At 38.5% G+C, this 27,777-nt stretch overlaps 1 protein-coding gene across 2 annotated transcripts in view; it reads left to right on the top strand.

Annotated features, from left to right (window-relative positions):
* prickle2b (prickle homolog 2b) overlaps positions 1–27,777 on the top strand; it is a 192,281-nt gene that overhangs the window by 136,126 nt on the left and 28,378 nt on the right. The window contains exons 1-2 of one of the 2 annotated variants that reach the window (XM_057846144.1): positions 4,257–4,696; positions 20,022–20,205. In XM_057846144.1, the coding sequence (XP_057702127.1) occupies positions 20,074–20,205 (132 nt within the window). In that variant the 5' untranslated portion in view covers positions 4,257–4,696; positions 20,022–20,073. Of the gene's footprint in view, positions 1–4,256; positions 4,697–20,021; positions 20,206–27,777 lie in introns of those variants that run through there. The other variant, XM_057846143.1, reaches the window with a different exon arrangement.

The following is a 27,777-nucleotide window of genomic DNA, read 5'->3' on the forward strand; positions in this document are numbered from 1 at the left end:
AGTTTGATTCGCATGCAAATTATTTTAGAGGACCACTGCTTATCCTGCTAATTACACTAATGTTGGAACATGGTAAATTCATGTGACATGCATGTTTTGGGAATTTGGGAGAAAGCTGGATCACATGGATAAAACAAATACATGCGTGAGGAGAACTTTTAACTCCATACAAGAGGCTCAGAAGTATATAATAAAAATATAAATGATAAAATATCATCCTAAAATGAGTATATTGTAGGATTGTGTTTGAAAATATAGTAAACGGTCCAGTATAAATTATTGTGTTAACATTTTCATAATAAACCTTCAGTTTAGGCTTGCACAATATATCGTTTGAATATTGCCATCAAGATGTGCGTATGCGCAGTAGTCTTATCGCAGGATTTGGAATTATTATTCATAAGTTTCGACTACGTAAACTTTTGGTTTGCTTCATAAAAGCAGCGTGTCGAGACATCCTCTATTCCTTTTATGCACAGCATTCTTCATTATTCACAGATAAACCCCCTATATCCTAGATTAAACGGTATTATATGAATCCAAGCATATGTCGGGAATTTGCTTTTTTTTTTTTGCACTTTCAGTATTTAAATAAATGAATGATAAATGAATAAATACTTTTACGGTAAAGTAAATTAAAGCACCTTAAATCTTTAATATAACAATTAAAAATTACATAAACTAAGATAACATTTTCATAATGATTATAATTTTTTTTTAAAGAATATAAAATAATGAAAAAAAAAATTAAGAATACAAGGATAAATGAGAAAAACAAGGGGGACACTCGGGGAAAAAAAATTTCATACATATTGAATGCAATACACTAATACAAAACCATGGTGAGTCAACCAAAGTCTTCCCAAACAGAGCTATTCAAGTCATCTGGTAAAAATTCATCTAGTTTTAATATTGCAATATACTGTATATCGCAAACCCCCTAAAACAGGGGTCGGCAACCCGTGTTTTGAGAGCCACATGCGGCTCTTTAGCGCAGCCCTAGTGGCTTCCTGGAGCGTTTCAAAAATGTTTGAAAATTGAAAAAAGATGGGGGAGGTATTTTTATTTTTGGTTTGAACGTGGTTTCTGTAGAAGGACAAACATTACACAAACAATCTTAATGTTCTGCAATGCTGTAAAAAGGTACAGAATAAATGTTACATTTCAACATTTCTGTCAACGAAGATTTGCGTCATAGCCTGCGACGCACGTTTCTATAAGCAGGGTGGCTGTTGTAAACTAACCTGGTGGCTGTATGATGGGACATGGATTCCAAAGAGGGAAAGAGAAAAAAAACTGAGGAGAATAGAGGATTCAACGTTTCTTGGGCTGAATCAATTGCATTCATTGCCAATGCGGAAGGATTTTCTGAATGTTTGCTCTGTAGCGAGAAGTTGTCAAATCACAAAAGGATAATGTGGAAAGACATTTGCATGGAAGGCATACTATTTTTGCAGCCGAATACCCAGTAAGTGCGATTGCATTACTTTTGGAGAAATTGCAGGAGTGCAAAAAATAGATTTAAAAAGTGGATTGCAGTAAAATAGATTTAAAAAGTGGATTGCATCTCCAAACTCCAGTACTGCTTCAAGTTTTGTTGCAACCCAGGATAGATAAAACGTGGAAAACCGTTCATGGATGGTGACTGGTAAATGAAGGAGTTATTCATAAACATATCAGAACACCTATTTGCAGACTTCAAAAACAAAACTGAGATAATACAGAAAATCGAATACATGCCTCTCGCACTAAGACAGTGAAGGAAAGGGCCATAAAAATGGCAGGCTACATCACCAATCCACAAATCGTGGACATTAATTCAGGGGCAGCGTACCCTGTGATGTGTGTGATGTGATCAATATTGAACACCCATCACTTTTTTGCAGGTACATAATTTACCTTTTCGAAAGGGCGCCGTTTTACTTCTTATAGATGCAAGCAGCATTTTGTTGTACTATGTTTATTGCCCAGATAAGGGGCACGTTATGCACCTTCTATTTTCTTGTTGTTTTTTCCTAATTTTCAAAAAACAAATTATTTCAAATTTCAGATTTCTTTATTGAATATCTTTAATTTTGTCAAAGCAATTAAACATAATTCATTAATATTGTAATGAAGTTAAACTTGAGGCAGTATCAGACAACAACAAGTAGTCACGTGGTGCGTCAGTCTCTATAATGCACTGCAAGGAAAATAAACATTTAATCATGAAGGTTCATTATGTATTTATTAGGGCTGCAGCTATCGATTATTTTAGTAGTCGATTAATCGATGAACTAGTTAGTTAGAATAATTGAGTAATCAGATATGGAACATAAAAAATTAAATACTTTAGCTGAGCCTCAAACAGTATAAAATGAATAAATAAATGAGGATCTAAGTCCAACAAAAGAACAATTGGCTAACTTACATAGCAGAAGTCCGCTAGCTTAAATGCTAACGTTTTTTTTTTTCTACAATGCTCTTAACAAATGGTTGAGACACATATTCCCACAAAAAATGGCTAAATATACCTATAAACTAAACTATGAATGCATTAAAAAAAACATTAGCTAAAACAAAAACTTAATTTACGTTGGTCTTAACAGGGAAATTATAACATGTGAAATTAGGCAGACCAGAGGGCAGTGTATCCACCCGAATCAATAAAACTAAATGCAAACACTTTCAAAATAAACCATTACAACAACACTTTACTTAAACGAATATTCGAAACAACAAAATTGAATGCGAATATTTTTTCTAAACGAGTACTCAAGTTAATCGATTAATCCTTTTCAGCACTAGTAGCCAACTTAGTCATTTTGATAGTTGGTTAATATAGATACATACAACATGTGTTGCCTTCTTTATAATGCTTCTATGAGGCTTTTTAACGACCCTAGACATATTGTTTTTTGTTATTTTTGGCCGAATATGGCTTTTCAACATTTTGGGTTGCCAACCCCTGCCCTAAGAAATTGCAATGGATTTTTTAAGGCGGTCAAATTTATCGCGTTAACGGGCGGTAATTAATTTTTTAAATTAAGCACGTTAAAATATTTAACCCATTTAACGCATGCGCGGGACGACCCACTCATGCATTGACGCAAAACAGACTACAATGGCACCATTATATGTACGTATATTGAGAGCTAAGAGGCACAGACGAGCGAGAGGAGTGGACTCAGGCTTTTATTGAGACCGCGCTAGTTATTGGCATAAGCTTTGGCATATCTTCCACAACAATCATAACTATTGTGGCGAGCGACATGGGGTAGAATGACAGGAGATAATCTTTTTCTTAACACCCTGTAATAACACAGAGAAGATATACCATTTGCAGCCACCACTGACAGTCATGGTTGCCCAACTTCCCATCATGCATTTGGGCGGAACCGTTAAGTCGCTACAGTATCATTTACTGAAAGCACAACAAAAATAATATTCCTATCTCTCAAAAAAAATAATGTTCACAAAAAGAAAAGCGCTCAATGCAAAGAGAATTGGCATTCCCAATCAAAATAGCTATGCAAAATAATACTCAGACTTTGGTCAAACTCTATTCAAACATTTCGTTTAGCTCAACAAATACACTTGAAGGCAATATTTTGTCACGATATACAAACTATCAGAGGTCTCGTCTTGTGAAGTCAACACTCAAATGAATGTAAGGTACAATGAACCCGGAAACTACGGCGTCAGTCGAGGGGCAAAACGCACTGAAAAAAACTCGCCCTTGACACCTTGTGGTGTATTTCAATCACTACCTTCCACAATGGCAAGCTAATAGATAGTTTTTTCCTGAAAATTTAAAAATTTTATTAAAACGAAAACATACAGAGGGGTTTTAATAAAAAATTACTATAACTTCACATTTATCTTTTAAGAATTACAAGTATTTCTATCCGTGGATCCCTTTCAGAGAAAGAATGTTAATAATGTTAATGCCATCTTGTGGATTTATTGTTATAATAAACAAATACAGTACTTATGTGCAGTATGTTGAATGTATATATCCATCTTGTCATATCTTTCCATTCCAACAATAATTTACAGATAAATATGGCATATTTTGGAGATGGTTTGAATTGCGATTCATTACGATTATTATTATTTTTTTAATTAATTAATTTTTAAGATGTGATTAACTCGATTAAAAATTGACAGCCCTAATTTTTTTCCCAATGTCGTTCAGCTGCACTTTTATTGTGAAGGTTAAAACAGGAAGTCGTAGCGCAAATGTGTCTAACTTGAGTTAGGCTCCAGGTTAAAGGGCCGGAGAAAGGGGATTCCACTCGGTTGGCTTCCACTTCCACGTACGGGGAGTAAGCGTTAATCGTAGTCTCTCTGACCACCGATGTTTTTAAACCGTACGCAGGACATTTCAATTGTATTTCTCCGGAGTGGGAAGTGCTTATTGGAATCTCCGCTATTTTCTGGATTTACTGCTCGCTACAATGTGGGACTTTTTCACGCGCTCCAAGTTGGCTTCTCGCTGACTGTCCTCGTAGGCAGAAGTCCCGAATGTTTTCAACGAGGGTCGACGAAAGGTTTTTTCTTCTTCCATAGAGTGGACAGATGTAGTGACATCACGCAACGGGTGAGAGTGGGGTTGTTGTGACAAAACCCGTTGGTGCGATGTGGCAGACGTTTTTGAAAGCTTCTTGTGGCGAAGTCCGGATACTGGCTTCAACGAGTCGCACTTTGTAACAAGGTAAGCGCTTTTTTTGGTGCGTGAATTTGGATGTGGACTACGAAGTCGCGATCATAATCGGGGACTTTTAAACCGAACATATTGATCAGGATTTACTAGTTTACTGGAGTTTTCGCCTTTAAATTAGCATTTTCCCTTTAGTTTATGAAATAATTTGATTTTTAAAAATTGTTTCACTCAGATCAATCCCTCAGTTTCTCTCAGTAAACGTGTTTTCACTGGTTTATGTCCCCCACCCTACCCGTCGCACCCCATCCCCCTGGAGCGCGTTGCTCAAACTACCCGTGCGCTTCCAGCCACATCGTCTTTTGTTGTGGAGCTTCAGTGCCATATGGACTGGAGATGCTTGCTGGGTAAACAAGAACACAAACGGATTAAAATTGCAACTGGGTATTGTCTTTATTCATATCAACATGTTAAGCATAGTTTGCCATTTTTGGCTTGCAGACAAGTGTCGGACCTTGATCAAGACACAATCATTGTAAATTGAGTTGTTAGGATTTCAAGATTTGCATGTGAATCAATCGGCTAGAGTCGCAAAATGCGGCTTCAACAGCTTGCTGCACTCTGCAGGTCTGAGAGCTGCAGCCCAAAAATTCCCTTAACTCATTCCCTGCCATTGACAGAGACGGATGTCCAACTCATTTAGACTGGGGGGACTGGCTGTGAATGCTCATCTTTCAGTGCCATCCACAGCAGTGGATGTCCAATCCATTTTGACAGAGAATGAGTGCTGCCAGCCTCTCTCAGTCAAAATGGATTGGACGCGAGGGCGTTTGAATAGGGGCGGTAGAGACATAACACTCCAAATTTTTCAGGATGCTCAAATTGTCCCTACCAACTTTTAAGCAACCTTATTTGCATTATATACTGTAGAGTTCAGTTATATAGGAAATTTAGATAGTCTTGTCATAGTCCATATGTTGTAAGGATAGAATAGACCCCTACCATTATTAAGTGAATTATTTAGATTATCGTAAAAAATGTGCAACGAAAAGGAAAAAAAAAACATATATAAGTCGCACCGGGGTATAAGTCCCATTTTGGGGAGAAATTTATTTGATAAAATCCGGCACCGAGAACGGACATGTAATCTTGAAAGGCAGTTTAAAATAAAAATACTTGTACAGTATGCTAACATTACATGACGCATAAACAACGAACTGAGAACGTGCCTGGTATGTTAATGTAACATAGCTGTTAAGAGTTATTAAGAGAACTATAGCATAAAGAACATGCTAACAAGCAACAATGATATAATAATGTGTTAATAATTAAACACATAAGTCGTTCCAGAGTATAGAGTCTGCCAAACTATGAAAAAAACTGCGATTTATAGTCCGAAAAATACGGTATGTTCAGACTTACATTTATCCCTTTTCACTTTTTTAATGTGCCGGTCCACCCCCCCCCCCCCCCAACGGACATTTGATTGGCTGATGACTTTACCTACCTCCCGCCACACAGACACACACACGCACAGCCCCGACAGATTCATGTCGACAACCTGCCGCTTCCTCTGCCCTTTTTGAAGAGAGATAGTACAGTAGAAGTTTTTTTCGGCCGGCAGCAGCCACTGTAAGTAATGTAAAATGTGACATCAATGTTGTGGAGGTGGGGGAAAACACTAATTTTGCGACTGAAAGTCCAACCTGCATCAGAGTGAGCATAACATTAAACTATGTGAACTTGCTAACCTGCGAAACTACTGCCGGCAGGCCAGCCTCCACAAAAAACAACTAAGTCAAGCTGGCTGTCCCTCATTTGGATCATTTTTGCATTATGGTAATGCAACTTCAGAGTGTAAGTCCCTTTATTAAAGCTATCCAAGAATGGGTCCACTTCAGGGGGACACTAACATGAAAAAAAATCTGTGAAATGAAATCACACATCAGAATTTCATGAGAGTAATTTGGTCAGAGTTTTAGGGTAGTCTAGTATGCTTCAGATGTAGATTAGTCCTTGAATAGCTCAGATTTTTTTTCATTCATTTTTTTCTCAAATCACTTTTATATTACAATACTTTAGTTTGAGTCTAGGGGTGCTCCAGTGTCACTTTGTGTCCAGTATCCACTTTTGGATAGCTCCCAGTTTGTTTTTAATAAAGGGTCTGGCACATCAAAATGTTTTTCTTTAGTAGTTTTTGAAAAAAAAGGTTTGACTCGAACATCGTATCACCTGAACCAATACACATGAAAGTTATTATTGGTCAATACAGATTTATTTTACCATTGATCATTTAGCCTATCATCATAGCCTATCAATTAATTAGGATCATATTTGTGAGAAATGTAGCCCTGACCCCCATTCAATAATCTTTTAGGTCTTATTAATGTCGCATTCCCAGCAAAATTGTACATGCTGTGATATCGTCACTACCTATGTTGAAGCCAAACCTACGCCCTTGATTGGACGTCTAGCACCATCAATAGCAGACATTGAGGTTACTGTCAGTCCAGTTATTCCAGGTGGATTAAGAAATTATTTCGTTCATGGCTTTTGCTTTTTAACTCTGACCCTCGGAAATGTTTCATTACTTTAGGACCCCACAGTCAGTGGCTTCTGTTTGAGGCATCTCGTTCTGGCAAACAATTACAAGCGAGTCTGAAGCCTGTTGTGGTGTGAGGTTTCCTTGGAAGCTGCTTCAATGACTCCCTCTGTTCCCACCTCAAGTGTTCTCACTTTATCGAACAAGTTGGCACTCAATGAATAAGTCATCGAGTTTGGTCTCGGGCTACATTGCACCAGATTACTACTATCTGTAACATTTTTTGAGTAGGAGACTGTATATTCTTTCCTAAGAGACCTTCACCTTGTAATGCTGAAAATATATGTATCTTTCCTTACTTTACATTTATGATGAATTTTTCCATATGCATGCATTTAGAAACTAGCATCGGATTTCAACATTCAGTTTGAGTTCCACTTCAAAGTGGATCTCACTGCAATTGGGAAGAAAAAAAAATCAACAGCTCATGTTCACCCAACATGTAATTAAGAATCCTGGAACAACCATTAGTTAATTTAGGAGACTAGAGTTTTGTATCATTCTGCTGTAATGCAGATACATTTTTAAAAGCTTTGCAATTGCCTAAAAATTTTATGTTTCTAGAAAACCCATGATTAACCCGTGATTAAAAACCCATAAGTAGCAACTCATGTGTTCCTCCAGCTCTGCATTGGTTGGGGTGTGTCAATTGTGTACATGTGCTTATGATGAAGAGGCAGGCGACTGAAAGAATGATGCGGTGATAGTCGTAGCTCATACATATGTGCTTTAAGATGTTAAAGTGTGATTGAGGACCCATGATTAAGAAGTCATGAGCAACAACCAGACAAATGTGCAAATGTCATAATATAAGCAGTGGTGTCTATGTTAGACTATAGGAAATATACGCTCACCTGACTGCAGCTGCCTTAACAGCAACATGAGTAAGGCATAAATGTAAGGTTCAACTCCTGTCTACCTCTCGCTGTAGTGCTTACTTCAGACTAGAGATGTCCCGATCTGATCACCTGATCGGAAATCGGGCCGATCGCGGCATTTTTCAGAGGATCGGAATCTGGTAAAGAGGATCGTTTTTTTTTTTTAATCGAAAATAATGTTTTTTTCTGCTTCATGCTCGTACAGCCTCTCACCCTCTCTCGTGCTGCCTTTCTTGGTCAGCCAGGCACTGGAGTTTGGTTGGTAAAGTTAACAATAAATGACAGGCGTGGAAACTGATCTTGCCAGACAAGCTTGGGAGCGCTACTTTCAAAGGCGCCGAATGCATCAATCAATGTTTAGCTTGTTGCACACTAGCGGTAGTGTGATGTGGCACGTCATTGTGTGTGCGTAAGTGAGCGGATTTGAGTGGACTCACTCAATAAAGCATTTAATAAGGAAAAGTATTTTTCTATTTTATTCTTGTTCCAAATAATTCACATTATGAAGGCGGCACGGTGGGACAGTAACATGTTTAAAACTTTTTTGGAAGGACTTTTTTTTTGTATCGGATCGGGACTCTGTATAGGTAGATTTTAAAAATCGGGTGACTTGGACTCTGGTGCAAAAATATGTGATCAGGACATCCCTACTTCAGACAGCAATGTCCCTGTAAAACCGCACTTTGAGTTCTGTACAATTGGACAAGACTCAGCAGCAGAGATAACTGAAACTAAAACTGCATGGAGTAGGGCTGAAGCTATCAATTATTTTAGTAGTCGATTAATCGATGAACTACTTAGTTCGAATAATCGAGTAATCAGATAAGGAACATGAAAAATAAAAAACACCTGAGCTGAGCCTCAAACGGTATTAAAAAAAATGATCGATGTACAACAAAAGAACAATTGGCTAACTTACATAGCAAAAGTCTGCTAGCTTAAATGCTATAGAATGCTAATGTTTTATTTTTTATTTTTATTCATTTATTTTTTTACAATGCTCTTAACATAAGGTTCTAACACATATTCCCACAAAAAATGGCTAAATATATCTATAAACGAAATTACGAATGCATTAAAAAACATTAGCTCAAACAAAAGCCTACTTTATGTTGTTCTTAACAGGGAGCGGTTATATTCAGCCATGTGAAATGAGGCAGACCAGAGGGTAGTGTATCCACCCTAATCAATAAAACTAAATGCAAACACTTTCAAGATAAACCATTACAAGCCACTTTAATTAAATTAATTAAATGAATACTCGAAGCAATTCATTTTAATTTGAATATATTTTTTTCTATTCGAATACTCGAGTTAATCGATTAATCATTGCAGCACTAGCATGGAGTGTCTTTCATAATGTTTGGAACAACAAATCAAGGCATACTGAACTGAAATCTACTGGATTTAAGTGGTTTTACTCTCATAATCATTGCACTTAATTTCTTTTTATGTCAACAGGGTCATCAAGGAGAACTGTGGCAAAAGCTAAAGGCACTTTATTTTATAATAATAATAATAATACATTTTATTTGTAGGAGACAATGCTTGGTAAAAATAACAAAGGAGTATGACGTTTAGGGGAAAAAAATGTGTCTACAGTGTTTTTTCTCAAACTCCGTTGAGCCTATTGACGCCATGGTCATTAAAGTCACAGAATTGAGTTGTTTTTCTTTTGACCTGTCTAATGAGCTTTAACATCTGAAATGAGTGTAGCTGGCTGTTTTGGTTTAGAGTCAAAGGATCCTAAATGCTTCCATCATTTTGTTTAGACTGTTGTCCCAGGGCTAGACTAATAAGAGGACAGGACTTTGTCTCTCAGTAATGAGTTATGACAGGTGGATGGTGGCATAATCACTTGCCTCAGGAACACATTGCATCTGGCTTGAACTAATTGGCTAGTAATGGAAAACGTCTTTGTCTAGCCTGACTTTTGTCCGGAACACCTCCAATCATGTTTAACTGTGACTAAATCCTAATGGCTCTGAAGTTCACATGGATCCCAAGGCAGGGAAATGCTTTGTTGTACTTGTTCTGAAGTCATTTACATTAGAGAAAAAAGAAAGAAATGAAAGCGTGAACAGAGATGTTGTGCTTATCAAAAGGAACAGGAATTAAAGAGGAAAGATTTGCTTTTCTTCTAGCAATTTTCCAGCGGAAGCAAAATTACGTGAAAAAAAATTGGCTATAGTGTGTATCCAGGCTGCGTTCTTTCTGTGCTTGTCTTGTCATCAGGCTGTTGCTATCATACAGAGCTGCCAGTTAAGTCTGCAATATTCATCTGATCATCTAGCATAATATGGAAAAAACAGATATTGGACCTGCTCAATGTGAAATTAGACTCAGTTAATGGAGCTGGAGTAGACAATTTTGAAAGCTTGAGCTAAATAGGTCAGGGCCCATTTTCCTAGGTTTAGCGCCATAAGGTCCCTTAAGAGTGCATTTTTCACAGATGTAATGAATAATTCTTATTCTTCAACACTAGCATCAACCTAAAATAAAAGGCCATGTGAAATTCCTCAAAACTCAATCTTACAGTTGCAGTGTTGCCCTTCTGTGCAAACTTCAATTTAACACTGAATTAGTATGTTGCCAGGGTAATTAAATGAAGATGACCTGGACTCTTTATCCACAGCATGGCTTTGATAGTGTTCATGTACTATACAGCAGAAGTGTGTAGAGTAGCCAAAAATTGTACTCAAGTAAGAGTAGCGTTACTTCAAAATAATATTACTGAAGTAAAAGTCGTCCATAAAATGTACTCATGTATAAGTAAAAAAGTATTTGGGGAAAAGAATACTCAAATAACGATTAACATTGTGAGTAACCGCTTACATTTTTTTTTTCTGGAAATCGTTACACTGGTTTCCAGTGAGTCAAAGGATAGACTATAAAATACTACTGCTCGTCTACAAAAACACTTAATGACCTTGGACCAAAATACATGCTTGATTTGTTGGATCCCTATGAAACATCTAGACCCCTAAGGTCGTATGGAACCGGTCTCCAAGAACAAGAACCAAGCAGGGTGAGGCAGCATTTAGTTATTATGCTCCTCATCTATGGAACAAGTTACCTGAAGGTCTGAAGTGTGCTCAAACTGTCAGCGCCTTTAAATCAGGGCTAAAAACGCTTTTGTTTATCACAGCATATCCATAACTGTCTATAGATTTCAAATTTCAAGCTATTTGCTTTTATTTTATTTTATTTTTTTCCCATTTTACGTATAATTTTATTCCCTGTATCAATTGTCTTTGTGTTAGCTTTCTTTTGATTTAATGTGATTCTTAAGAATCATTTTATCCCTCCTCGTGGATTTTCATGTGATGTAAAGCACTTTAAATGCCTTGTGTTGAATTTTGCTATACAAATAAATTTGCCTACTTTTTGCATACTTTTTTTCTGAGCACAAAGTTATCTATTTGAACTGCTGTTATAATGATACTGTACGATAAGCCATTACATAACCACATTAAGCCAAAGAAACACACACAAAAAATATCATTGAATTCTGACGAGAGAAAAAATTACATAAATGAAGCATTATTTGTCTAAACAGCATGAGTACCCTCTGTTGGAGAAAATAGTGCCTAGTTTGAATAGTGAATAGTTCCTTTTATAATTACTATTATGAAATTACAAGGCTCATATCTCCAGTTTTCCGCGATCAATCGATGCCAAATAAAAACGGGGAGTTAGGTTAAAATCTGAGCTTTTGATCATGTTGAGGGCAGTGCTCTATGTCAAATACCTTTTTTTTTTATTTATTTATTTATTTTTTTTTTTTTTTAAAGACGCCACATAATTGAACAGGCTGGCATGAACATAGAACGGCAGGCTTGCGTCTGATTGGGTATTGGAGTCACATGATTATTGTTGCGACGTCTCATTGGTGAAATTGGTAGAGCTACTCTAGGCATCGCTGGCAAAAAAATAAATAAATAAATCCAATATGTAGAATAAAGAGGAAAAGTGTTACAACTCTTGTTGAGCCCCAAGTAGCGGAGTAAAGCCTGAGTTATGCTCCCGCGTTGCGGTGACAGTGCAGCGACTACGGCATCATTCAACATTCAATGGTTCTCCGGCCAGGTGACGCATTGCTCTGTAATTCACCGCCAAGCCACTAGAAGGGTGTTGTGTTATGTTTGTACGGTTTTGGGGCATGCTTGTTGACTTCCTCTTGTCTAGTTTAACTGAGAAAAATAAACAATGCAAGATGGAATGCTTGAATGTGGATCTTCAGCTCATCAACATTGAATAAATGTTGATCCTACAAATGTTGAGGCGCAGGCGACACAGAAGACGGTTTCAAGGCGGTCTGTCCTACTTTTTTTATGCCGCATAGAGTTCTTCTAGCCTTGGGTGAAAACCAGCTAGCTGTGGCGGCTAGCTTCAAAACTGGCATCGAGCACTGCGTCCAGCGTTTTGTCCGAGGTCTGCAAAGCCCTCCAGCCTGATTTGTTTGCCGTGTCCTACAACCAGCCAGTGGGAAGCCATAGCAGATTTCTGCCGTCTATGGAACTTCCCAAACTGTGTTGGAAGCCTTGATGTTAACGTTATCATAAATGGCACCGAGGCACTCTCAATCAGTGATGATGTATCGTGTGTGAATTGTCTGTTATTGAAAATTAAAGGTCAAAACAACTCTTTTGACACCAAACCTGTGCTTTATTCTTCATATACTTGAAGTGTGACACGTAAATAGGTCACAGACTCACAGCAAACATATGTACACAATAAATGATGAAGTGCACCAACCAAAAATACGACATAAAGTGATAAAAAGCTGGCAGTTTTTGGCCGACTGGGTCACTGCTTCGTGTGGCCACTCGATTCCGAACACATGGTGGTTTTTCCATTTTTTTATTCAGTCGCTGACCTTGCCATTTGGCAAACTTTATGATGTCTTGACAAGACTTGCTCTTCGATGATACTCCCATCGGCTTGGTCCATTTCTGCGTCGAGAAAAATAATGTTTTACAATGGCGGTGATTTCGTGCTGAACCGGAAACAACAGTCTGAGCGAACCAATCACAGTCCATTTCTGCCACGTCATATGCGTTGATGTGACGCTAGGGTTTGAAAAATCAATAGGACCGCGTCAGGCTACGGCGCAGGGTCGTAAATCGGGTCTTCCTTGACGGCGCAAGTCTGACGCGGAAGTATAACTCGGCCTTAAGAGTAGAGTTTTTCCTTCACAAATCTACTCAAGTAAAAGTAGAAAGGATAGCTTACTAAAACTACTCATTGAAGTACATTTTTCTCAAAAAGTTACTCAAGTAAATGTAACCAAGTACATGTAACGTTTTACTACCCACTTCTGCTATACAGTACTATTAGCGGTACTTTGTCAGCAAGGGTTGCAGGCGTGCAAACCTGATACAAGAACCTCTGTTTACTCATTGATCAAGTTTCATCATTGTCACATCTGAGTAGCTTGATAATATTGTACAAGGTTGTCTTGTGCCCTACTGTCTCCGCTTCACTGAAGCAGACTGTTTTATTGACGCACTTTAGGCCTGGTTTCCCTTTTGTTGTTTGTTTGTGTGTGAAGTAGAAAATAAACTATAGAAAATGGAGAAAAATAGAACTGCACTGAGTTGTTTCTATGGGTCGAATACATATCCTGGGCAATGGAACAGTATCGATAGTTTGTCACTAAATTATTATCAAATGTCTACATGGGCTCAAAGACAACCATCTCACTCTTACACTCTTACAGAATAGTGATTTGTAAGCGGTATTTGGGAAAACTGAGCCACAACCGTCACTGTTTTCTCCATTGTTTAACAGTTGTCCTTCCTGTTTTCATCTTTTATTCCTAGTCACTTGGGTGCTTGTGAGAAGATACACAGGGAATTTGAAGAACAAACTCTTCAATGGCTCCCTCTTGTGAATGATCATGTGTCACGTGACACCTTGTTACCCCTATGTCATGTCTTTTGTAAACACAAATGAGAATGAAGAGTTCCAAATGGGAGGTTGAGGTTTGAACACATAACACAGATCTCCTGCATAAAAAATGTAACACACTAGCTCAGATTCCTTACTGTGCCGTGTTCCATATTCCATGAAAATTCATTAACTCTGTGAATGTCATCCGCACTGCATGAATCATAGGGCTCTATTTTGACTTCTTCCCAGGAGGCGAATACTTTCATTCATATTTAAAAGTGAAAACGAGCCCCTTTTTAGTTTCTTCCCTTGACCTAACTTAAGTCATTTATGAGGCGCCGGGGATGTTTTGGGGTGTTATTTTTAAGTCCTCCAAAAAGTTGCTAATTGAAATCATGTAGATTACAAGAAGAAGCTCTTGTATCACGTTTCAATGGAGGGGAAATCCCAGTTTGTGTGTGAAGCCTGTTGTAAATCATAGGGACAGAAAGGGGCGGGTGTGAAGGGGGTACAACGTGCCTCAAGAGGCTGACAGGATCTCTGCCAGAACTCCTGTGGTGAGGAGATGTTTGCCAGGTGAAGCACTGGAGAATGGTTATCAAACATCTGGACCCAGAGGCAGGGTTTGGTGGTGGAAGAAGGGTGTAGTTGCAAAAGTCATGCGTCTCCTCCTAATGTGATTAGATACATTCACAGTTGAACTTAAAATGTGATCTTTTCATTCTGAGGAATTTGTATGTTTCGTCACAGGGTTGAAAGGTTATTGAAACAACAATTAAATATGCCACTTGGTAATACATCTTAAACTGTCGTTTCATCCATGAAGGGTTTGAATGTTAAGGAGAATTCCGATTATGAGTAAAGCACATTCTCATCATCTACAGTAGCCATAGGCAACTGCTGGCTCATTTCACATCATTGGCACTGAAAGAATTGTTTGAATGCTGTTCAGCCGTTTTGTGCAAGTCTCAAAAAATCACTTTGTTTTTTACAAATTAAACCAGGGTTGCCCAAGTCCGGTCCTCGAGAGCCCCTATCCAGCTTGTTTTCCATGTCTCCCTCCTCCAACACACATGAATAGAATAATCAGGATCATTATCAGGCTCCTGTAGAGCTTGCTGATTCGGTGATCATTTGTTTCAGGTGTGTTAAAGGAGGGAGACATGGAAAACAAGCTGGATAGGGGCTCTCAAGGACCGGACTTGGGCACCCCTGACCTAAACCAACTAAACCAAAATGTAGTAGGTATATTCTAGGGATGTATACGCATCGATCCTCAGTGCCCGATTTCTAATTTTTCGTCTCGGGTCTTTGGTCTGATTAATTAAATCAATTAGTTACAGACTTATTGTTGCCCTTAGGTTCTTATTTAGGCAGTAGAGAGAGCCAGGTGGTTGTAGTTCTTCTGGAACTTGTTTTATGTCATTTTTATTTGCAAAACCCTTTGTGCTGGGAAAGAAGAAAAAAAACACCAATAATGTTTTTGTTTGCTTCAAACCGCTTGTTGTGTGAATCTGTATTTATATATACAGTATTTGAACAATGCCGTGTGTTTAGTGGGTGTACACTGGTTCAATATAAAATCTGATTCGTACACATATTTTGTCCTTATTTCAAATGCTTTATTTTCATATATTTTTTTTAGGAACATACCTAGCCCCCTCCATCATTGAAGTCACTCATTTGTAATTTGGAGCCAAATTTCCCAACTTTTATTGACATATTTCAAATTGGAAAATAACTCGCAGTCCTATGACCAAAGAAAAAGCTTGCAAAAGGTGGTTGCACGGGTGAATTGGCTTGTGCGTTCTGTTATTTATTGAAAGAGCATGCTTTGCTTATCACTATTTCTAGCCTGCATTGGTAGTTAAATAATCATTTGTGGTAAATTTCAGTCACGTTAATTCCCCTTAGCACATTTAGTGATCTCTCATACCACACTAGTAAGGAAATAACTAAACTAGAATCATGTTTTCATTTTATTTTTGAAATGCAATTTTGTTTTCGATACTATAATAACCTATACTCTGTGTCAGTCGCAGTTTGTTCTTTTAATGGCTCTTCAAGGTCAAACCTGGAGGGTCGACACTGATTTGTGCCCTTAGAATGAATGCAGTGGGAAATGCACTTCTCTAAGTTCTGCAAGGCTATTTGTCAAAGACCCTTGAACAGAAATAGAAACAGCTGACCATTTGACATGCTCCTAGACTGGGTGACTTTTTTAGTCCTCACATTTTGTGCATTATTGTGCCTTTTGAATCACGCAATATTATATAGAGAGATCCAGGTTTTTCTCTGCAACTAAACTGTTGAATTTGAAAGTTGTGTTCCTGTGCATAAATTGTGCCAGTGTGACATAGACTGCCTTCCTAATTTTGCAAGTTTTTTAGTTTTCTTGAGTTTGGCTTTTTGATGAAAGACATAGTGGGCAATTCGGTGGTTTACTTATGTTTGGTGTAGTTTGTGGCTTGCTCCCACTTGTGCAACTCTTCTCACATTGCTGAAGAAAACTAGAGATGACAGTAATAGCTGGGAAGAGATTACAACTGGTGAAGTGAAGGATTCGGCCAACTTTTCTATATGCTTCTCATGCCATATGACAAGTTGTGACATGTCCTGCGGAGGATTTGAGCGGACAGCAGTGATAATTTAAACTTCTTAGAGCTTTATCATTGCCATCCATCAGAGTTAAGCGAAACACACAGCAGTGTTTTGTCAAAAATATACTGTGACGTTTACACTTGTGATAAATGGGTGTGATCGAGGCAGCTGTGCATAATGTGCCATCTTGGCTTCAGGCACATCTTTGACCAGTCAAGCTGTCAGTGTGTCATAACAGTGTGCAGAGGGTCCTTAAGCTCCTCCGTGAGGACTTTGTCAGACGAGGCGGCCTCCGTCTGGGAAGGTAATGAGATTGTCTCCCTGTTTTTGCTTCCTTAGGGGCTGTCAAGGACAAAAGCAATCTGTGTGTAGAGTATGCTCCTCGTCCCCTTTTGCATAGTTACACAGCGAAGGTGGCCTTATACTGTTACTTTTATTGATGTAATCCACAACCTCTCCTGTCTCCCTGATGAGCGATAATTGGAAGCTAATCCCTTTAATCTTAACGCAATTCTTGGGAATGCATTTAAGAAGTTGGGCTTAGTCTGGTTCAGGTCTTGCCTATAAATGAAAGATAAAGCAAACTGCTGCATTTGTTTATTTATAAACAACATTAAATAACTATAGTTAGTCATTTTAATCGGCTGCTTTTTCTACATCTACTGAACGTAAGGGGGGTGGGATATTGTCCACCGTTCACAACATTATCTGAAATGTCATGTTAAATTGATCAATCTGGTTTGTTATCCCTTTCTTACCTCATAGGCTAGGTTCATAACAAGTCTTAATGGACAAATCTGATTTTTCTTCATATCCTTTTCTCGGCATGCCCGTTCAGACTGCCTTTATCTATTGAGCCCGTAAATGTAGTACGCATGCGCACTAAAGGCCAAGTCATGCTTCTGTGGTAGAAATGCGCCGTCAAGGCGGACCCGATTTATGATCCTCCGCCGTAGCATGTTGTGCACTTCAAGAAAATCTTGACTTGTGCGGCGTCAGCGCATGGTGACGTGGCGCAAATGGACTGTGATTGGTCCGCTCAAACTGTTGTTTCAGGTTCAGCGTGGCATCACCGCCATTTTCAAACATTGTTTTGCTACACGCAAAATTGGACCATGCCGACAGGAGTACCATTGAAGAGCAAGTGCGACAATATACTATGTCTCATCAAGACATTATAAAGATTGCCAAATGGCAAGGTCAGCGATTGCATAAAAAAATGGAAGAACCACCGAGACAAGTATTTGTGTGTTCTGAAGCGAATGGCCACCCGAAGCGGTGACCCAGTCAGCCAAAAAACTGCCAGCTTTTTATCACTTTGTCGCATTTTTGGTTGGTGCACTTCATCATTTGTTGTGTACATATGTTTGCTGTGAGTCTGTGACTTATTTACGTGTCACACTTGAAGTATATGAAGAATAAATCACTGGTTTGGTGTCCAAAGAGTTGTTTTGATGTTTAAATCATCACTGATTGAGAGTGCTCTCAGTGCTTTTTTGATAACATGTTTGCCACCGAGGCTTCCAGCGCATTTTGGGAAGTTCCATAGACGCCAGAAATCTGCTATGGCTTCCCACTGACTGGTTGAAGCATATGGCAAAAAAATCAGGTTGGAGGGCTATCCACAATTCTTTGCAGACCTCGGACAAAACGCTGGACACAGTGCTCGACGCCAGTTTGAAGCTATCCGCCACAGCTTGCTGGCCTCCACCTGTGGCTAGAAGTCTGTGTGCGGAATCAACAGTCGAACAGACCACCTCCAAAACTCGTCTGCGTCGCCTGTGCCTCAACATTTTGTATGATCAACATTTGTTGCTCAATGTTGATGAACTGATGATCCACATTCAAGCATTCCATCTCCGTTGACATTGTGTAACTAGAAAACTAGAGGAAGTCGACAAGTCCCCCAAAACCCTAGAAACACAACGCCACACCCCTCTAGTGGCTTGGCGGTGAATTAAAGCAATGTGTTCCCTTACCGCAGAACTATCAAATGCTCATTGACGCCGTAGTCGCTTCGCTGTCACCGCAACGCAGAAGCATAACTCAGGCTTAACTCGTAGTCTGACATCAGCTGAGAAAACTGAAATAAGCATCAAAACAAATGACTACACATGCTGGCGCTGTCAGTCTAGGGCGTTTATATTTTGATTTCCAAAAAGAGGACACAAATAAAAGACATAAATAATTCCCGTTTAGCCTCATATTCAAATTTTGTATGGGTTGATAGAACGCATGCACGCGCACGCACGCACATACGGTCAGTTTGTCCCGACTCTCGGCCATGTAAGCAATATTGAAATACAGTACTGCTAATTTGGCGCACAGAAATAAAACTGAGCAATCTCAGGCTTCCCCCACCCCCAATTTAATTGTTTTTAATGACTGTTGTCAAGCCCGCCTCTTCACCTAAAAGCCAAATTCAATCTAGGCGCAAACGCTAATGTACAGCTCCATCGCTGTACATGTACAGCCCATGTGGACACCGCTGCTGTCCTCCGTGCCTCTTGCCTTTCGCTCTTTGCTGACATAGTTGCTGCATGAATTTCGATTTAGGAGACTTGACAGTTTAGACCGCAGCCACATTCTGGAAAAATGCGGATTTGAACCCAATACGAAAGTGACCTTGATCGGATTTGAAATGGTCCACTTTTATGCGACCATGTCCCGTTCAGATCGTCAAGTTAATGCCTCACTCGAGTCGGAAAAACACGAAAAACATTGCTATATTAATGTTTTTTTTGTTGTTTTTTTTTTAAATTGTTTAGAATTCAAAATTGCTTGTGGTGACAATTCTACTTTCCATCACTATTGCTGGCTTTACTCTGATATTATTCCTTGTTGTCAGTTCCTCAGAGGGTTGTTAAGCATAGTATTCATGGCTTCAACATTTTACTGTCAGATGTGCTGTGGGAGGCCTTGACCTTTTGACCTAAGAAGAGTTTACACCCCTCATAAGTAAAGACCCCATCTGGTTTTAAGAAAAAGTCAAAGGGTATTTACAGAATTATCAACAGGGATTCACTGTGCTTACGACCAAGTAGGTGGGATGATTAGATTTTTTTCACACATGGATTCCTCTTGAAAAGGCTGTAAAAATAGTGCTTTCTTTGGTAATTTAAGACATGTTTCATGGACCTTTTAAAATAAACTAAAAATGTATCTGCTTGTTTCAGATGATATCACCCTTATGATGATTTATTAAAGAGTATGTTTCCACACTCTTGGTGTTCTCTCTAAATTGCTGAGCCCAAATGAAAAATGTTTCCACTTCACAAATCCGAGCTGTGTAAATTAAAGCCAAATAGACAGTTCTTATTTTAAACGTCCAACATCAGCGCTGCATTTGTAATTTGTCCAACGCCATCATTTAACTGTTTTCCCTTCTTTTTCCTGATGTTAGGAAAATCTGTGTGCATTGTAAGTGTCGCCGGGAGGATCATGCAGTGACAGCCATGCCTGTGGAAATGGAGAAGACGGTCACTAAGCTGATGTACGACTTTCAGAGGAATTCTACTTCGGATGATGACTCTGGATGTGCCCTGGAGGAGTACGCCTGGGTACCACCAGGCCTCAAGCCTGAACAGGTACAATGTATCAGAACACATATTTCATCAGTATTGCCTAATATTGGTTCTAGTGCAGCAACAATTAATCGATTAACTCGAGTATTCGATTAGAAAAAAAGATTCGAAATTTTGCTGCTTCGAGTATTCGTTTAATGGCGTACTGTACGCAGGCTATTGTTAGACCGTGACGTCATATCGCAAAGCGGAAGTAAAGCCGAAGTGGGACATTATAGACCCGCCCTCCCCTAGACCCAACGTAATTAGTGCTACTTTTCTCCGGTAATCTTTCAAAAACGAACATGCCGATCACGCATTGCTTTTTTGGAACTTGTAGAAACGACTCTAGACATTACGACACATGAAGGATGTTTTCTTCATACGTTTCCGGAAACCAAAAACTCGGGAGGAAATAATGTGAAGACCGAATCAACTTGCGCGGACTTTAACACCAGCTCGGCGAATCCATTCACGTTTCATATGCAGTAAACATTATGTTGGGTTGGCATGGTCTTTCAGAGGACAAAGAGGTAAGCCATTTTTATATTTTTAACTTATTTTATTTGCGTAACGTTGTGCCCTACTCCTTCTGTCTGACAATGAATGACCTGAAAAGAATTACAATGGTATCTGACTGCCACTGTTACCGTTTGTTATATATACTGTATATAAAAAAAACAACTTCAGGAAGGGGGAAGTGTAAATAAATTATAGGATTAAGATGTGTTATCAATGAAAAAATTAAAAGTGTTCATTGGCTGTCACTGAGTAGCATTTGCGATTGCTACACAAAGCTAACTAAATTACCCCCAAGAACGGTAAGAGATGTAGGACAACCAGAGGATATATAAGAAAGACAGGGCTGATGGTAAAGGATAGCTTGTTGAAACAGGAGAATGTCATTGTCAGTCGCATCGATAAAAAAACTAAAGCTATGCTTAGGTCGGCTCGTTTTTTTTTTCGTCTTTTTCAGCCTTCGACACTAAAGCCATCTCTTTAACTGAACATTTTTATGTTCTTCCACATCTTTGCCAGTCAATTTGGCACCAGGCACATCATTTTCGGAGAGAATTGGTAGGTTTAGCTCTGTAAACTTCTCCTTCGTACACGATTTCCATTCATTTCCTATTAGGGACAAATGGTGGCTTGTCCCTACTTAGCAACAGTAGCTAATGTCATGAATATTAATGAGCGGAAGGGACGTGTTCCATGCGGTACGCCATTAAAGTGGCGTTGTAATGGTTTGTTTTGAAAGTGTTTGCATTTAGATTTAATTTGGGTGGATACACTGCCCTCTAGTCTGCCTCATTTCACATGGCTTAATCCAGCTGCTCCCTGTTAAGACCAACAAAGGTTAAGTTTTTGTTTGAGCCAAAGTTCTTTTTATGCATTCGTAATTTAGTTTATAGTTATATTTAGCCGGTTTTTTTTGTGGGAATATGTGTGTGACCCATTTGTTAAAAGCACTGTTAAAAAAAAAAAAAAAAAAAAGTTTGCATTTTACAGCATTTAAACTAGCGAACTTTTGCTGTGTAAGTTAGCCAATTGTTCTTTTGTTGTACATAGATCCTCATTTACGGTATTTATTTTTTTATACCGTTTGAGGTTTAGCTCAGGTATTTTCATTTTTTATGTTCCTTATCCGATTACTCGATTATTCGAACTAATTAGTTCATCGATTAATCGACTACTAAAATAATCGATAGCTGCAGCCCTAATTGGTACCTGTTATATTTCCACTGATTTCATATTGATGTTTCTGTTTTGCCAACATTTACCTGTGATATCTTTTAATCTTTGCTTGATTAAAGTTTTGACCAGACTAGTCACAATTGCTCACTCTTATGACTAAACCTGAATAGATTATCAAATCATATGTAATACAAGGACGTATTAATACACTTCGGAATTACAGTGTTGCACTGCTTGCTAAAATATTCAATTTTATGATAGCTCCTCAGTTTTCCTTGCTTAGCCTGCGGGCTAAAGGATAACAGGGATTACAACGTTTCTGTAGTCACATTAATCTGCCAATTCATTCTGCCTGCAAACATGTTTACAGTAAGTTTCATCAGCCTTGCTGCAGCTCAGCTAAGCTTGTGAGATAGACAAACACATTAAATAGTCCTATTACTGCATAGAATTGTGGCAGTAGATGGGTTTCTTGGTTTATGGCCCGAAAGGAGTGTTTATGAGAGCCACTTTCTTTTTGTTGATGAGCTAAGGGTGATGAACTGGTCAATACAGACCCTCTGTTTTCACCATGCGAGGCTATTTTTCATTCCCCTCCTGGGTCACATGTCCAATCTTTAAGTCAATTAGGTTCATTTCTTGGGTAGTGTGAGTTCACAAGCAGTCAGGCCAAAGAGGATTCTCAGATGCTGAATGACTTCAACATATTTTACTGCTATTATAACGGTGTTGTTTTTGGCAACCTTTCTAATTCTCATCTTACTCTTTTGGATGAAATACTTATTAGAAAAGCTGGGGAAAAAATATCATCTGGTTATATATCGCGATCCTTGATGGCACAATCAGAGTATCGATACTTTTTTATGACTATCGTTACTTTAGATACTTCTAATGTAAGACACTGCATCGTTGACCTTGTTTAAACACTAGCGGTAGTGTGAGTGGCAATTCATTGTGTGTGTTTTGAGCAGCGTGAACGGATTTGAATGGACCGACTCAATGAAGCATTTAATAAAGACAAGTATTTTGCTACGTTATTCTTGTTGGGTTTTTTTTTTTGTTTTTGTTTTTTAACCTGTCCTGTTCGGCTGCTTGACACGGAGATTGGAGATCTGAGTGTCCGATTAATCTGAACAGTGTTTAATATATCACATGTAGGGCTGCAGCTATCGAATATTTTTGTAGTCGATTAATCGATGGACTAGTTAGTTCGAATAATCGAGTAATCGGATAAGGAACATGAACAATTAAAATACCAGAGCTGAGCCTCAAGCGGTATTTTTTTAAAATGACGATCTATGTGCACCAAAAGAACAATTGGCTAACTTGCATAGAAAAAGTCTGCTAGTTTTTTTTTTTTTTTTTTTTTTAAATGCTCCTAACAAATGGTTCAGACACATATTCCCACAAAAAAACTGCTAAATATACCTATAAACTACATTATGAATGCATTTAATAAAACATTAGCTCAAACAAAAACTTAGCTTACGTTGGTCTTAACAGGGAGCAGTTGGATTCAGCCATGTGAAAAGAGGCAGACCAGAGGGCAGTGTATCCGCCCTAATAAATAAAACTAAATGCAAACACTTCCAAAGTAAACCATTACAACGCCACTTTAATTTAATGAATACTCGAAGCAACAAATTTAATTTGAATATTTTTTTCTAATCGTTGCAACACTAATCAAATGGGAGTATGACATACTTCCGTTGTGATCATTCACCTTACCTCGTTTATTAGGAGAAAGCAGCGAACAGGAAGGGGTTATGAACAGAAGAAAAGAGGGAGGGAGAGAGAGTAGAAACACAACAAGAAATACATTAAACGCCTATACTAACTAACTATGAATATGTTGGTGCTATCATTAGCTAGAAGTATTTCCGGTTGACACCATGTGGGAGGCCTGATAACCAAGGAAAGAGGTGTGTGTGTGTAGGGGGGGGGGGGTCTGAGAGCTAAGTGATTGGGAGGGGGGGCTGACTACACATACAAGAAGAAAATGTCACACATTGTGAACATATGATGGTAACTATGGCGCATTTTCGTCTGTGTTGTCTCATCAGAAGAAAACTGACATTCGTCTCATTATGTTTTAGTCTCCTAAAACACATTTTTAGCTCGTTGTTTCGTTGTTCGTCGACAAAATGTTTTTGTCGTCGTTGACGAAAACAACAATGGGTGATAATAATACTCATGTAGTTTAAGAACAAATAACTAATCAGCAATGGCAGTCCTGTGTGGAACATTTGGCTGTCCTCTGCACAGAGGCCATTGGAGTCACAAGCTAAAATTAAGCTCCCATATCTTTAACAGTTGGTTGAGGTTTCCTCTTACCGAGTTGACGCCTGATTGGCGTTAAGTCAGACATCTCGGAAAATACAGGCAAGAGCTGTAATGAAGGAAGTCAAACTGCATTTTTGCATTTGGATGTTGGCAACAGAGCCATATAAAATGTAGAAAACAATGTATCCGAATACAAATCAACAACAGCATTCATGTTGGAAAAATCACTGAGCCCAAGTGTGATTCTGTATCTCATTGTCTTCTGTCAATCTCAGCATTTGTCTCAAATGAAAAATGATGTTTGAGGCCAAGTCAGAACTTGTCAAAACCAATCATGCTGCTCAGCAGACTTACAAACATCATGTGCTACTAGCTCAATGTCATGTGCAACACGTCGCCTATAAATATAAAGTTTTCTTTTCTCACAAAGAATACATTTGCTTTCGAACTATTTCTCAGTCTGTTTTGTTATGCTATGGTTACAGGGATAAAGAGTGATTGTAGAGATAAAGCTTTCAAAAGATGGACTTAAACTGTGAAATGAAAATCAGATCTGCTGCAAATTGACAAACAGACTTGCCTGTTCTTTGGAGACAGTAATGTCAGTCACAGTCTTCAGTTTGATCTAGTGACAGCAATTCTTTGATTTTCCATGGTTCACCCCCTTTTTACAGCCAGCGCTAATGTGATTTATCATTATCTTTAACTACAATTTGTGTGACGCACTTCTTATCAAATGTTACCATAAAAGCACAAAGCTGTTTCTTATGGATGGCTCATCATGGTTGAGGCTACACTCATTGACATTACTGGTGACTGTACATACTGCTGAGCAATCACTGGTTGAGGAGATTCACAAGCCATATTAAAAGGAGCAAATGCATGTGCATGGTGCTAAATCAAGGCCGAAAGTATTGTAATCTGAAAAAAAATTTAAACAGAATTTTTTTGTTTTGTTTGTTTTTTAATTTTTCAAATGCGGAGAAAAAACTTATTTTTTTTTAGTTACAAAGTTGATATTTTCAGGTTCAAAGATTTTTTTTTCCACTTTCAGATCTTATTTTTTTTCAGTTTCATATTTTTTTTCACTTTCAGATCTTATTTTTTCAGCTTCAAATTTTTTTTCCCGCATTGAAATCTTTTTTTCACTTCCGAATCTTTTTTTCACTTTTTTTTTTTTCCTTCAGTTTCAAAACTTTTGGCCGTGTTTTAACGCGGGGGGTCGCGGCCTCGACGAGAGGCAAGATGACTTGTGAGACAGCCTACCAAAGCAACCCCAAATGATGCTGCCTTTAGGAAACGTGGGTACTTTGATGAATTATCACTCCAGTCTATCTCCACTTTATTTTCTTGTTACCTGTAGTTAAAGCCACCCCCCCTTAGCATTACTTTGTCTTTTGTAACTCTAGATCAGGGGTCCCCAATGACATTTGGTACCGGGACGCGCTGAAATAATGAATAATTTATTAACAACTGCATTCTGGCCGATTTACTTTGGCCTGTGCCGCTTAACACACCAATATCCCTGTCTACTCTAGATAGACAACTACAGGATAGGAGGTCGTCATGGAAATGCATTGATTGGACTGTTAGCAGTACATCTTGTTTTGTATATCCATGTGCGCTTGGCCTCGATAATATCGTAGGTCGTCACCCATCACATTTGTTCCTGGAAATAATTAGCCCCCACACTAGAAAGACTGAAAAACAGAGGTCTTTGGGCAGATTTTTTATGGGGAAAATGGGACCTCACGAGCCAAAAGATGAACCCACAACCTCGAAGAAAACAAAATCTATGCTACTTCCCAATCACTAAAGACCCACGAACTGCGAAGGAGTGGATTCGTGACCCGTATGTGAATAAACCGAGTGATTCGAGCATGTCTGTGCAACAGCTTGTAGAGATCTCAATCACAGCGACCTTAAACGTACATTTGAGACAACAACTCTACCGAGGTTCCCAAAATCGCTAGGAGGGCACTGAAAACTGTGCTACAATTTCCAACATCGTATCTTTGTGAAGCAGGCTTCTCTCACTCTCCCATCTCGGGACTATCACGTCTCAACAAAACAAGCTCAGGCCTCCCACTGATTCAGCGGGTGAGTTGTATTTTCCCTGCATTTAACACGAAGGGGCTAAAAACAAATGTTATTTTATATTTGTTGTATTTTCTGCTGCACATTGCTGGTGTTCTGACAAATTTGACATGCGCGTAATGTTAAAAATGACCGCGAATGCAGCGATTCCAAAGTACACACTACAAACTTTGTTTAAAGAAAGGAATATTAACTTGCGTTAGCTGCACACAACAACTGCACAGAGCTCTCTCACTTAACGACTTCGCCGTGTCGTTAAGCATTAATTTACGCCATTTTCATGTTGCACATGTATGTTTATGGTGTACATACTTTTTAGCACCATTGGATAACATTGAGAGTCCAACTGAATATAAAAGAGGGCTTTTTTCGCCACCACAAAAGCTTTGGGAGCAAAATTTTATAACTGTGCCAAATAATGTAATAACTGGAGCAATTTTAACAACTTTAATGGCTGATTAACAACATTAAATGACTTCCAAATATACCAAAAGTTACAATGCTAGTTGTCGCGGTTTGGAGGAGCGTAGTTTGTATGAGGTGTGGTTTGTAGCATGGCTCAGGCTGCAGTCAGACCCTTCTCGTAAAGTGGAGAGAGTGTGGCGTCCTAATTCATCAAAGTACCCACGTTTCCTGAAGGAGGCATCATTTGGGGTTGCTTTGATAGGCTGGCTCACAAGTCATCACGCCTCTCGTTAAGGCTGCGTCCCCTAGCATTAAAACAAGGCCAAAAGTTTTGAAGCTGTTTTAAAAAAAAAAAAAAAAAAAAGATCTGAAAGCGAAAAAATTTTGAAGCTGAAAAAAAATCTGAAAGTGGGGGAAAAAAAATGTTTTGAACCTGAAAATACCAACTTTGTAACTGAAAAGTAAAACGTTTTTTTTTTTTTTTTTTTTTTTTTTTTTTTGCTTTAGAAAGATTCAAGAAAAAAACAAACATTCAGTTTCAATTTTTTTTTTTCCATATTTTTTTTCAGATTACAATAATTTTGGCCTTGATTTAGCACCATACACGTGTTGCTCATTCTTGTTGAAATTAGATTTTTTTTTTTTCTACACAATAATGGTTCTTATTTTTAGTCTAAGGAAGCCAAAATTATAAGCATGATAATTTAGACCCTCTAATTAACCTTGAAAGATGTACACTGACACTTTTTGTTGTTTACCAGTTAACTGTGTGTTCAATAATAGAAAGAATCCTCACTAACTATAGTATGTAATGGCTGGTTGAGAGATTGTCAGCACTGGTGTCATATATGCTCTTCTCCAGCTGTCTGACCCGTATCTTCAACACAAACCAGCTGAAGCCGTCACTGTGCAGCTGCAAGTCCTGCCATTTAACATTCAAAACATCCCTTTCAGCGAGGATTTAAAATGTCCTCTGTTCTCTAATTTCATTTGCTTTTGCTTACCATTATTACCGTATTTTTCGGACTATAAGTCACACCTGAGAATATGTCTCACCAGCCATAAAATGCCCAACGAAAAGGAAAAAAACATGGAAAGTTGCAGCGGTGTATAAGT

This window comes from Corythoichthys intestinalis, chromosome 9 (assembly GCF_030265065.1).
Source record: "Corythoichthys intestinalis isolate RoL2023-P3 chromosome 9, ASM3026506v1, whole genome shotgun sequence".
In the NCBI taxonomy this organism is placed as follows: domain Eukaryota; kingdom Metazoa; phylum Chordata; class Actinopteri; order Syngnathiformes; family Syngnathidae; genus Corythoichthys; species Corythoichthys intestinalis.